The sequence below is a fragment of the Capra hircus genome, chromosome 10 (genome assembly GCF_001704415.2).
Source record: "Capra hircus breed San Clemente chromosome 10, ASM170441v1, whole genome shotgun sequence".
Taxonomy (NCBI): Eukaryota; Metazoa; Chordata; class Mammalia; order Artiodactyla; family Bovidae; genus Capra; species Capra hircus.
Window position 1 is genome coordinate 83,607,915 of NC_030817.1, and position 12,741 is coordinate 83,620,655.

At 38.7% G+C, this 12,741-nt stretch overlaps 1 protein-coding gene across 2 annotated transcripts in view; it reads left to right on the forward strand.

Moving 5' to 3' along the window:
* The window catches only part of UACA (uveal autoantigen with coiled-coil domains and ankyrin repeats), an 89,922-nt gene continuing 78,518 nt past the window's right edge, over positions 1,338-12,741 (forward strand). For both annotated transcript variants that reach the window (XM_018053566.1, XM_018053567.1), the window contains exon 1: positions 1,338-1,592. In XM_018053566.1, coding sequence (XP_017909055.1) covers positions 1,506-1,592 — 87 coding nt within the window. In that variant the 5' untranslated portion in view covers positions 1,338-1,505. The remainder of the gene's footprint in view (positions 1,593-12,741) is intronic.

Below are 12,741 nucleotides of genomic sequence, written 5' to 3' on the forward strand. Positions count from 1 at the left end.
TGAGGACAGAGATTAACTAGCCATCCACAGACACTATAAAGAGCCAACAAAACTGAATGACTGTAGATCTTGAGGAAGGAGGTAGAAGAAAACTTACTTCCATAGAACTAATCAAGAGAAAATTTAATAACTTTCTCTTATCGTAAAGTAGTTAACTGTTACTTAGTGTTTTGTTAAGGGTAAACACAGGGATGCTGTCTCTCCAAAACAGTTCTGAAAACCTTCTTACACTATTTGAATAAAATCTTTAGTTATTCTAAGGAAACTCCAAAGAAGCAACTGACCTTTCAGACAAAAAGAGTCCTTTGTTAATGGGAAATGTGGACTGTTTATCTTTTCAAATGGGTGAATGCTAGAATAAATATTTTCCTGGGAAAAACGGACTTATTAAATTAAATGTATAATTTATTAAATTTTCTCTTGATTAGTTCTATGGAAGTAAGTTCTATGGAAGACTTCTGAAGATGTCACTATAACAGCAAATTATTGGGTGTTGCTCACCTGCCTGTTTATCCATCCAGATTTCTGGACAGGATGAATTAATTTCATTGTATACTTTCACCTGTAACGTGTTTCTACAAGAAACACCATCATTTTTTTTTGAAAAAAGGACAATTTTTTTTCTTTGACAGCTTTTTATGTATCACTCTGGCCGTGTGGGTCAGTTTTGATTAAAGCTCTCCCCCTCCAACTTTCACTCTTACCCTCCAAAGCAGTGGATTCTGGACTCAACAAATAATTATTGAGCACATGACATGTGCTTTGATTTTCTATAACGTTTTCAGTCTGTTCCTAACCCTTCTGTACAACAATTACCTTATTCTTCAAAGTCTGTTTTTTCTTTTTCTTTTTTTCCAGGAGTTTTGGATGCGAGTAGTTGTTTCCAGATACTGGGATCTGTCTAGCGAAACATCAACCGATGTAAAGGAAGTTGTTCTTGGAAGCCGGTGAGTGTGTAGGTGACCAAGAGTCTTTTCTGGGATCAGACGAAGAAAGAGAAATTTACTTGGGAAAGAGCACGTGGGTGGGAAGAGGAGGGGAGTCTGGGTAGATGAGAGCTGGTGTAGGCTAGACTCCATGCTCTCTCTAGACCTGACGCTCCATCACCCAGGTAGTCGGGGCGCCCACGGCCTGGAGCTTCTAGAGTCGCTCCACATCGCTGGCTGCTCACCTCCACCGCTTCCCCAGCTGAAGTTCCAAACTTTTTCCTGCGGGGAGAGGAAGGGTGTTATTAAGTTTGAAAGGGAAGTCCCTCCCCCTCCCCGGATTCCTATTGGTTAGAGCCAGCCCCATCCCTACCAGGGTCGTGGGCGGATTGGCTGTGGGAGGGGAGTCCCTCCGCAGGCCCGGAGCCGACGGCCGCCCAGCGGCCCCCAGGTGGCAGGTGGGGCCGGGACCGCCCGCGCCACCGCCTCCTCCGTGCGTTTCCAGCCGGCAGACTTTAAGGTTCGCGCGCAGGTCCGGGGCGCCGCGCTCGGCGGGAGCGGGACTGCCAGGTCTTGGCCATGAAGAGCCTCAAGTCCCGCCTGAGGAGGCAGGACGCGCCCGGCCCCGCGCCGTCCGGCGCCGCCGCCGCCGCCGCCGTCAGCGCGGTGAGTTCCGTGGCCAGTGCGCGCCCCGAGCGCCCGGCGCTGCCCTCCCGCGAACCGCAGAGCCTGTCTCTGCTCGGCTTTCCCTCAGTGTCCCGCTGGGTCGGCCCCGGCGACTCCTCCTCCCGCCTCAGACCAGGGCTCCGTGTTGGCCCGGAGACCCCGGGGGACCCTCCCCGCCGCTGCCTCCAGGGCTCTCCGGTCCCCTTTCCCCACCCCTCACCCTTAGGTCTCCCAGCCCCTGGCCTTTAGGATCGAATCGTTCCCTCTTCCTCAAGTCGGTGTTTCGGGGTTGTCCACCACCTCGGCCCTTCTCCGGTGACCCCAGTCCCTGCCCTCTCCCCGGCTGACTCCCGCACCCCACGCGCGCTCAGCCCCGGCCCGGCTCTGCTGGGCACAGCGGGCGCCCCTCGGCCCCCGGGCCTGCGGGTCCGGCGGGGGCTTAGCGCCCCACAGTCCAGGTGGGCATGGCAGTGGACCCGGCGTCGCCCCGTCCGGACTCCGGACCTTTCGTGGGTGAGCGCTGCTGGGCTCGGTGGACGCCGTGTGCTGGCCGCTGTCGCGGGGTCACTGGGACTCAGAATCTAACACGCAGAAGTTTGATTTCTGAGTGAAGCAGATGCATCTGGCGTAGTTGTAAAGACAAAGCCCCAAATGGGTGGTGATCCTGAAAGTGGTGGTGAAGTTGGGAAGTTGTCTTGTAAGTCTCACCTGTGGGACAGGCAGACCTGCATTCGGCGCTGATCCGCAGCCCGGCCTCTGCACCCTAAGACGTTCTCAGGGCCTCTCTTTAGTTGGCAGGAGAACAGAAATGTGGAGAAACAGCCTGACTGCAGATGTTGGGATTTAGATAATTTGGCAAGTAGAAGAATGGCCGTATCTTCCACCCTATATATTATTGGAATAAACGTTATTTAAAAAGTCTTGAGAGTCAGAAACGTTTACGAGATGTAATGCTCAAACTGCCTGATTGTCTATGTGGAGTCATTAAAACAGATCTTAATAATTTTACATAGGTTTTACCAAATGATTAAATGCTTTTTTTGAGACTACTCATTAATCTGCTTTGGCTTTTGAGTGAATTCAGAATTATGCCCTTCTCTCCACGTGACTACTTCTAGGATGATTTTACTTGGGCTTAAAGGACATTGTGGTGACACTTGGCTCTTTACTTCCCAGCTGATAAAAAGAAAGAGGGGATAGTTTCAGATAGCATGATATTTGATGATTTGATATTGGTTAATATGGCATGAAGTTGTTTACTTAGCCCATAGAAGGGACGATTTCTTTCAGATTTTTTAAAGGGAAATAATTGACAGACTAGTGATTCAGTGATATCAGATCACTATGCATACACTATACATGAGTTGAAGATTCAGTTTCTTTGTAGTGCAGGTGGTTTTCGGCTTTAACAGCATACTTTTCTAGGACTATTCACAATGTCTTACCCCGTTTGCTCTGCACTGAGTTTGTACGCCTTAATTTTAGCCTGCTTTCTCTTTCAGAGACGCGGAGTATTTAGTTGTTGATATTACCAGCAAGCCAGTTTGCATTTTATGCATTCAGCACAGAAAACGCATCCTTCTGAGTGTAAATCTTGTAGCACTTGTTACACTGGGCATTGTTATTTTTTAAAAAAATAACATCATAAAAAAGAAAGAGAAAGACATGGTATAAAAAAATAGAACCTACCTGCTGAGAAAAAGTGAACACCTCTCAGTTTTAGCTAAATTTTCAAATACGTTTTGTAAAATGTTTAAATGAAAATAATAAACCCAAACTAAACACTGATAAGAGTTTAATAAAGGAACAGGGGAAATAGATTCTTTCTGCTTTTCAGTCCATAAACCATAAACCCTAATGTCCTATTTGGTCACGTGTGTATGTATTGTTGTGATTGAGCATTTAAAAAAATCTTTTTGCTTTCAAAGTTATTTAAAAATTTATTTGTTTTTGAATAGATAATGTAGCACATGGCTTAATATTTAAAAGGAACAAAATTATTTACAGCAGAAAGCCCTTCTCCCACCTGTGTACTTCAGTTCTTCTGCTTGCCCTCCACCATTCCTCAGCGGCCACTGGTGTTATCAATTGCTTGTATATCCCACCAGAGAGAGTTTAGCATATACAAGCAAATATTAATATAAGTATTCACCCTTTATATAAATGGTCATACACTGTACTTGCTATTCCATATTTTTTTTAAACTGTAGAATGTAGGCCCATTTAGAGCATCCCCATTCAAATCTTTTGCTATAATGTACATCATGCTATGATGAATAAGCCTGTATATATTGCAGGCATGTGTGTATATACTTGTGGATCAATTCCTGAAAGTGTAATTGCTAGATTAAAGGACAGTGTGCATGTATAATTTTAAAGAATGTTGTTAAATTTCCTCTGTGCATCATGTACCCAGTGTATAAGAAAGTATCATTTCCGATGCTGTTATTTAAAGTTTGTTCAACTTGTTTTGTCAGCCTGATAAGTAGATATGGTATCTCAGGATAGTTTGAATTTGCATTTCTTTTACTGTGGGTGAAGTTGAGCATCTTTTCATGTTTTTAAGAGCCCCTTCCATGTTCTTTTCTGGGAAGAGTTTACTCTTTCCATTTTTCTATTGGGTTGTCAATTTCTTTCATTTGTATGTACTTTATATCAGGGAAATTAGCCTTTTCAATACGAATTTTTTTTCTTAATTGGTTTTTTGTCTTTTGACTTTGTTTATGGTGGCTTTTGCTATGCAGAGTGGCTTATTTTTATACAGTTGAATTTATCAACCCTTTATTTTGTGACTTTTTATATCTTGGCTTTTCCACTCTGCAATATTAAACAAAAATAAAGAAAAATCTCCCCGGTTTCATCTAGTCTTGTTTCATTTTTAAAAATATTTAACTCTTTAATCCATATAGAATTTTTTCTGGTGTAAGATAAGAGGTATACATCTTGTTTTCTTTCTTCTCTTCCATTTTCCCCTTGTGGCTACCTAATTGAATCTTTAAGCATTCATTTAATCATTATGGAGATGATCACAATTTGTACAACTTTAAAGATTTAAAAAGTGTATTTCATAAGTAGGTTTTGTTATGCATTTATAATATTTAAGTGTATTTATCTGGAGACACATTAGAAATGAACTATAAATATTTTATGATAATATAGTATGAAAAATACAGCATATTAACATAACATGCTAAATTATAATTATATGCTATATAAGGAATTTCAAATATTCTGAGTAGTACCGTGGTTATAAATATATCAGTGAGTTTAGAGTTCACTAAAAGAGGGTGTGTTTATACACATAAATAAATATAGTTCACAATTTTAAACTGTGCATAGAATACATGTCAGTGTCCTTTACTAGCTAAATCTAGAGATAGCTGCATCTTTTAATCCATAAAACAAGACAATTTTTGTTGTCAGATTTATTTTCAATTACTAAATTGGAGTTTCCGATCTCTGAAAGGGATAATTAAATAACTATAAATGCTACTTCAGATCTAGTCAATTATATGTACAGTCAATTATGTGTACAATTATATGTACAATGAGAATAGGCTTGTTCCATTTTTACCTAGTTCAGATTAGGAAATTTGAGTAGTAATTAAAAGGACTTACTGCAAACCCGTATTGCAAGCACACATTTTGGAAGGAGGTTCCGCTTTAAATTGTACCTATACTACTAATCTCTGACCTGGGAAGTTCTGCAGTGATCATTTTTGCTGCCATTTCTTTAGGCTGCTCTTAAAATGGGGCAATCAATTTTATAAATCAGCAACCAAATATGTTCTAAAGCATCTCATTAATGTCTCAGTACCCTGAAAAAAATTTTGGTATTTCTAAAAGAATTTAGAGTTACAAATATAGCAACTTAAAAATCTTCAAAAAACTTCTTTTGGTTCCCACCAAGAGCAGAAGTTTGAGATGTTTTGAAAAGCATAAAGGATTAAGTATTACTTTGTTTTAGTTGTAATTTTGAGAATGAGGCATTTGTGTTTTCCACTCAGTGATATGGGTGTGTTTGAAAGGATGTTATTGTTATTTTTGTATTGATGATTTTGTGGTAATATGAAAATTAAGATCACAAATTGTTCTGTTTAAACTCATGATACTTAATTGAGCAGTGTTTACTCGTTTTCATTAAAGATGCCAACCCTTGGTCAAAATGTTTACCTTAATTAAAACTTGATTCAGGCAGTTTCCCAGGATTATTCCTGTGTTGTATTTCTTGTGGTTTCTTGCAGGAAGAATTTCTTGCAGGAAGATCGCAGTAAAGAAGCCCTCTTTTTATACTTTTGGATTTCAACCCAGCAGCAGTTTTGCTCAGCATCATGTTGACTTTAATTGCTGAACTTTATTAGAATACCAAAGCAGGAGGGTTGAATTGCTTTGGTATGTCTTTTAGTACATAATGAGTCCAAGAACTTAAATGATGAGTACTTAAGCATTTTAATTACTTCTTTTAATAACAGTGGAGTAATGATTGTGCATTTATTTATTCCACATCATACACATTTTTCAAATTTTAATTCATTAGTTTAGTAATAAGGCAGTTGCCTTATTTAGTTTGTAAGACATTTATGGCACACACAAGCTAGGCGCAAGAAGATTGAATTAATAATTAGATCCGCTTTGAAGATATGGATAATTGCAAGCTGGGAGCAGAAAATGTGTAAGATGACCATGGCATCCTTCACCACACTAGAAGGCAAAGAGGTCATCAAAGATCAGGACTAAAATAAAGAGAAAGAATGAAACTTGCGCTTTTTCTCGGGGTAACCAAAGGTATTTTACCCCAGCTAATAGATGAAGATGGGATGATAGAATTAATATATCACAGTTTTTTAGCTCCTCATGAATCAATGGCTATAGAGTGCCAACAGGCATTTATGAGTGGCTACTAATGTCGCAGAAAGACAGTTGGACATAGTTTAATCTCCTGATGGAAATATTCATTGCTACGAATTGTCTTGCCAGAAATGCCAAACCTGAATATGATAGGTCTCTAGACCTAACCACCAGTTTACAGAAAATACAGAGGACAGCAAAATTCTAATCATGGAAAACTCTAGAGTAAGTGACCTAGTTTCTTAAAAAATATATATTCTAAGAAGAAGGAAAAAAATGGAGAAATTTATATATTAAGAGATTTAGGAGACATATTAACTAACCACAATGGTAGACCTCATTTGACCCTGATTAAATAACTGTAAAAATAAAAGTTTATGAGACAATTGAAGAAATGTAAACACCATCTGAATTTGTGTTGATAGTATAGAGTTATTTTAAAAGATTTAAGTGTGACAGTGGTAGTAATGCAGTTACATTTTTAAAGAGGTCTGCCTCTCACAGAAACACTTGAGAGTATACTATTTACAGATGAAATGATGTGGAGTGTGGAATTTGCTTGAAAATAGTCTGTGGGTGGGTGGGAGAAGTAAGTGGGGGATATAGTTGAGATAGGACTGGTTGTGAGTTAATAATTATTGGACCCGGTTGGATAATGAGACTGTTGTATTTACTTTTGTGATACTATTTTGTATATGTTTTAAAACTTCTGTAATAAGAAAGATAAAATCATAATTTTCATGAAGTTTCAGAGAGCCAGACATAATACTATAGTATGCTAAGAGCTGTAATATAGGTGTGTATTCATTGCTGTGAGAGCACAGATGTATAGGGTGGGGTCAGGGGTAAGGGTAGAGAGGTGAAGCTTGAACGTGGGTCAGACAGAGTTCGAAGGGCATTGAGGGCAAAAGAGAAGTGAGCACAGTGCTTTGGAGTTGTGAAATTATATAGCCAATTGTGGGAGTATTAGGTTTGAAAACAAAATTTGGTGTTCCTGTAAAGGATGGTACAGATGAGTTACTGAGAAGGATTTCAGTGAATGTCAGGAGTTAGAGGGGTGACAGCTTGCGAGGAGAGTGAAAGGAAGATTTTTCTTTCTTTCTTCCTATTTTTTTTTTTTTTTACCTTGAATTAAAACTTTGAATTTCTTGACAAGTTTTAACCATTGTTTAGAGGGATCTCTGACTGGAGTCAGTTTACATTTCATCTTCAGAAATTATCCTGTTAATAACAAGTTCATGTTCCTTCTCATCCCCTCTCCTCTAGAATTAGCTAAGAGCCAGCAAAATTTTGTTCTCATCAGCCCTGTTTCACTTATGGCTGTATCCTTGCTGAAGAAATCTAGATCCCAGAATATTAGATTTAAATGTAACTCATATAGTCTCTGTGTCAGTATCATATGGAAACCTTTACTGTCCTGTTACAGATCGTGCAAACGTTTGTCTGTCCTCACATAAGGGATCTAACAAACTGGTGAAAATTTCCACCTGCATGAGCTATCTGCGTGAGAGAAATCAAATTGATTTCTGTAACAAATTTGCCTAAAAATAGATGTTTGAAATGTACTTCCTGAAATTATAAGCAGAATGATAGGCTAATATATGCATTTTGTCTTTTCCTAAGTCATACAACATTGAAAAGCTTTACTAGTTTCTATATAGTTGGAAAAAGTAAAAGGTCTTTAAGGCTTAAAAATATAACACAAAAACACAAGGGTAAACTCACTTGTTTGTAGTTACAAAAACAGTTTTGTCTGTTGGGCTTTTTTATATTCTCAGGAATCCTGATTATTGTTGATGTGGATTAATTTATTTCCACATAGTGTAGTGTCTAAAATGAAGTGTAAAACGTGAACCAGTACAGTTGAGTGACTAAAGCTCTGACCGAGGCTGGGATTTGATGAGCTGTGTTTATGTAATGGAATCAGACTGGCAGTGCCCTTGAGAGAGAGTAGATATTGGACTGAACCAGCGAGGATAAATGGCTGTTGATTTTAAAAATCTTTTTTTTCCCATAAAAGTCACACATGCTCATTGTAGAAAACAAAATGTAGTTGAAGATAAAGAACAAAACAAGTCAATTGTAGTTCTGTTCATCAGATTTTAAACCACAGGTAACGCTATTTATTCAGATTCCATAGTACCTCTTTGTTATTCACTTAGCATTTAGTGACCTTAATGCCACAGTAATGATATGTGTATGTTTTTGAATAATATTTGATTCTAAGACATTTTGTACTTAAAACTACAAATAATTTGAAATGATTTGAGCAGATTCAAATGTCCCATTATGAGAACTCAGTAAATGCTGGTGAGTTTTCTTAAAAATAAATGACATACAAGAAGTCCAAGTGCCTATAGCCAATATTTATCGAACATGGATGTTCAGGCATCATTTTAAGTGATTTACATGAACTCACATACTCCTCATAGCAACCCTAGGAAGTGAGTACTATTGCCATCATTTTATAGATGGAAGTTAAATAATTTACTTGCCCAGGTGCTGTGGCTATAAGTGGAGAGCCAGATGGTCTGACTCTGGAACCATGTTTTTAATCATCATGAACTGATATAATTTCAGACTGAAAACTATGTAATTTGTGTCTTAAGCCAAAAACCTAAAATATTGGGAGGCAGGGTATTTGGGCAGAAGGAAGACCTTTTATGGTAAGTCTCAAAACCATTTTGTGTTCTGTCCAGCAGTTGCATTCCCCATACCCTTCCAATAATCATACTATGATTTAAAACATATTTATTTACCAGCCAAAATATTATTGCTTTAATCTGTGTCTTTATTTTCCAGGGAGTGTGACAATATTCTTGTGATTATTGGCTCTTTCACTTTCATGTTATTTGACCATTTCTTTCTGTTGATGCCTTGTTCATATTGATCTTTGAGAGCTTTATTTCTCTATTTTTGCTATTTTATGGCCCATCATAGCTTTGAGAGTAGTGTATCTTTGACTATAGTTGCGTTTCTGTCCTTTCCCCTTTATGTTTCAAACAGTTTTTGCTTTATGTAGTTAATTTTGTTTTAATTGATATTTTAAGGTTCCTGGCTACTTTATATTCATTGTAAAGTCTAACTAATGATTATAAAAATCTTGAATTTGAACCATTATAATATTGTCTTGCATTGTTAATACTGTCATATTGTATCCTCTTTGCCTTTTGCTGTTGTGTATGTGTGTATGTTAACCCAATAGATTATCCCATCATCCTTGGTTTTAGCATTAGTTGGAGGATGTATGGGTGAAGTAAGTCTTGAGTATCCAATAGAACTAAAAGTTGTTGGCTTACTGTTTGGAAAGGGGTGTGTGTGTGTGTGTTTGTGTGTGTGTGTGTGTGTGTGTGTGCATACGTGCATGCTTGTGTACGTGTGTGTCTAAAAGGGTATAAGCTTTTTGGGGTAGGGGGAGATATGTTTTTAATATTGACCTTACTGATATGTTGTCAAGGTCGACATTACTTCTGTAGTAAAGTTTTTCCTTTCGGATGCACAAACATATTTTAAAAAGTCTTGTTGACTTCTGGTTAATTTTTTTCTTACCAGATTCTGGTATTATTAAAGACAGGGAGGGAGGAAGGACATAAAACAGTCATGCTTTCTAAACTAAAAAAAAGTGTGTGTAAATTTTCTCCCGGCTTGTTTTGGTTATTCTATAGTTTTTTCATCCACATGATACTTAGCCTGTGTAGAGGTGGGGGTGTCATGAAAATACCCCAGCCTCTCTAGTGGGGAAGTCTTGTGGCTGTGGTTCTAGTGAGGCTGATGCACTCTGATCTTTTCTGCTGTGTATGTGAGAAATAGCTCACAAACACTTGCTGATTGACACATGAGAGGTTTTTTCTTTTTAAATGGGAAATTTTTTTTATGATTCACCTTTATTTTTTTGACTGTTGGACTCTTTTAAAAAATTAACATTTTGTATTTTAAAAATACTTTATAAAATATAAACAACATTCATGGCAATAGATAAGTAGATAAATGTGGAAAGTGGAGTGTTTTCTCAGCCTTAGAAAAGGCATACTGTGGGCCAGACTGTGCGTAGTTTTTGAAACTGCCTGGAGCAATGTCAAGGGGCAGGTGGTGTGTTAGAGTCCTAGGGTCAAGCTCTGCAGTTTGGTAGACTTGAACTTGGATCTTGCTGTTCCCAATAACCAGCTTTATGACCTTGGGCAAGTTACTTCAGTATACTTTGTTTCCTTATTTGGAAAGTGGGGTTAATAATTGCAGTTAACTCAATAAATGTTAGTTCTTTTCATTACTCCCTGAAAAATCTCACCTGAGCTCATTGCATTTTTGTCCTTTATAACCAGATAAATAGCAGTCTTCCTGATCTTTTTCTTTCCAATTAATACATGCTCTTATAGGCTTTTTATAGAACCTAGATCTTCAAAAGATCGTTTGCCCCTAGCCTTTTGCCCCCAGGGAGATAAGTGGTATCTCTATTTTTTATTTATTAAAAATTAATTCTTGAGGGCCTAGGCTAAGCACAGGCAGATGAGAAGATGAAGAAGATAAAGAGGCTTAAAATACTGTGCAGGAACTCTATAAATGGACAATACAAAGTAATAAGTGCTGTGATAGAGGAGTTTACAAGCTGCTGATCCAATCTGGGGTTGAGGAGTTAGTGAAGGTTTTTTGTATTTTTTGTACGGTGGGCTGCTGCTGCTTTTTTTTAAAATTAAGATGAGAGTCACATCACAAATCATTTTAAAGTGAACAATTCAGTGGCATATAATATATTAACAGTATTGTGTTGGCCCCATCTCTGGTTCCCAAACTTTTTCATCACCCCAGAAGAAAACCCTGTACCCATTAAGCAGCTGCTTTCCAACTCTTCTCCCCTACCCCTTGGCAACCCTGACCACCAGTCTGCAGGATGAGCCTCTTCATCTGAAGCTTAAAAGAAGTGGGTAGGAGTGATCCAGGAAAGGAAGACTTTCCTTTCAGAGGGAACGGCAAGAGCAGAGGCATGAAGGGAAGAAATGCTGGAGTTGGGGGAAGGGGCAGTTGGATTGTCAGTTCAGTTTTTTGCCACCAAATAATCAGCAAGGGATTGAAGGGGAACTAGTCAGAAAGGGAGGTTGGGGCTAAATCCTGGAATGGCTTTAAACAGGCCACGTTGTTAGTGTTGGACTTTGTCCTGTGTATGCAGAAGTAGCGAATCATATGATCACAGGTGTTTTATTAGATGGATTACTGTGTAGCTGTGTTCAGGATGGATTTGAGGGGGTCTGTCTTAGAGGTGGGCAGATTGTTTATGAGTCTGCTACCATAGGATAGGCAAGGACTAGTGAGGGGCTGGATCATAACAGTGCTGGAAGGGACGGAGAAGAGGGAGCACGTTAGAGAAATGTGGGTTGTCTGAGACCAGAGAGGCTGTGGCTTGCCAGTCATACAGTTAACTTGCCCTGAGCAAGTCCCACTAAGCCCCTGCACCTGATGATGTAGTGTGGGGAAGGTGCAGTCCCAGACTGGAGGCAGTAGCTCTCAAGGCGGGAGTGGAGGGGTGGCTGGAGAATGCCGTCTCCATCTTCCTGTATCCTAACATCTTAGCCCTGTTTTAAAGTACACTGATTGATAGTTTGGGTGAATAGTTCAAAGTTCTGATGATATTGTTTGAAAAATACTTTTGAAAGCTTAACGTGCTATGTTAGTAAAACATTATAAGCACTATAAGCATTATAAGCACACATTGTTTATAATAATCATTATAAGCAGTTCATATAATTCTTATAAGCATTATAAGAACCCTCGATTTAGAGTGTTTTGTTAGCTGTGGAAGACATTGCTTGTGTATTTGATAGAGTTGAAGCTATAGTTGGTATTTTTTTTTTTTTGGCCTCACTGCATGGCATTATAGTTAGTATTTTATATTTACCTCTGTATGAGCTTATCATTACATGATATCATTCATATCTATCAGTGTACTCTTCCCACCGGTTAATACAGATAGGCAGAATCTGGCTTATTTTGCTGGGAACAAATCTTTGGAATTCTATTGAGGAACATACTATATCTACTTGTATTGATATATTTGCCATTGTATAAATTATAATTACTTTGAGGCTGAAAATTTCAGTTCTGCTCATATTTGTCAGACTTTCTTTCTTGGGCTGAAAACTTCTATTGTTTGCCCTCATTTTCTTCTCTCACTCTCAGGAATTGCTGTTAGTCGCCTTGCAGATTGCCCCACCTTGGACCCCATTGTCCGTCTATCGGTAGCCTATTGGTAATGTTTAGCCCCTTAGTAGCTGAGATTCAGAAAGAGTTCTCTTCTCTGTCCAGAGCAGTG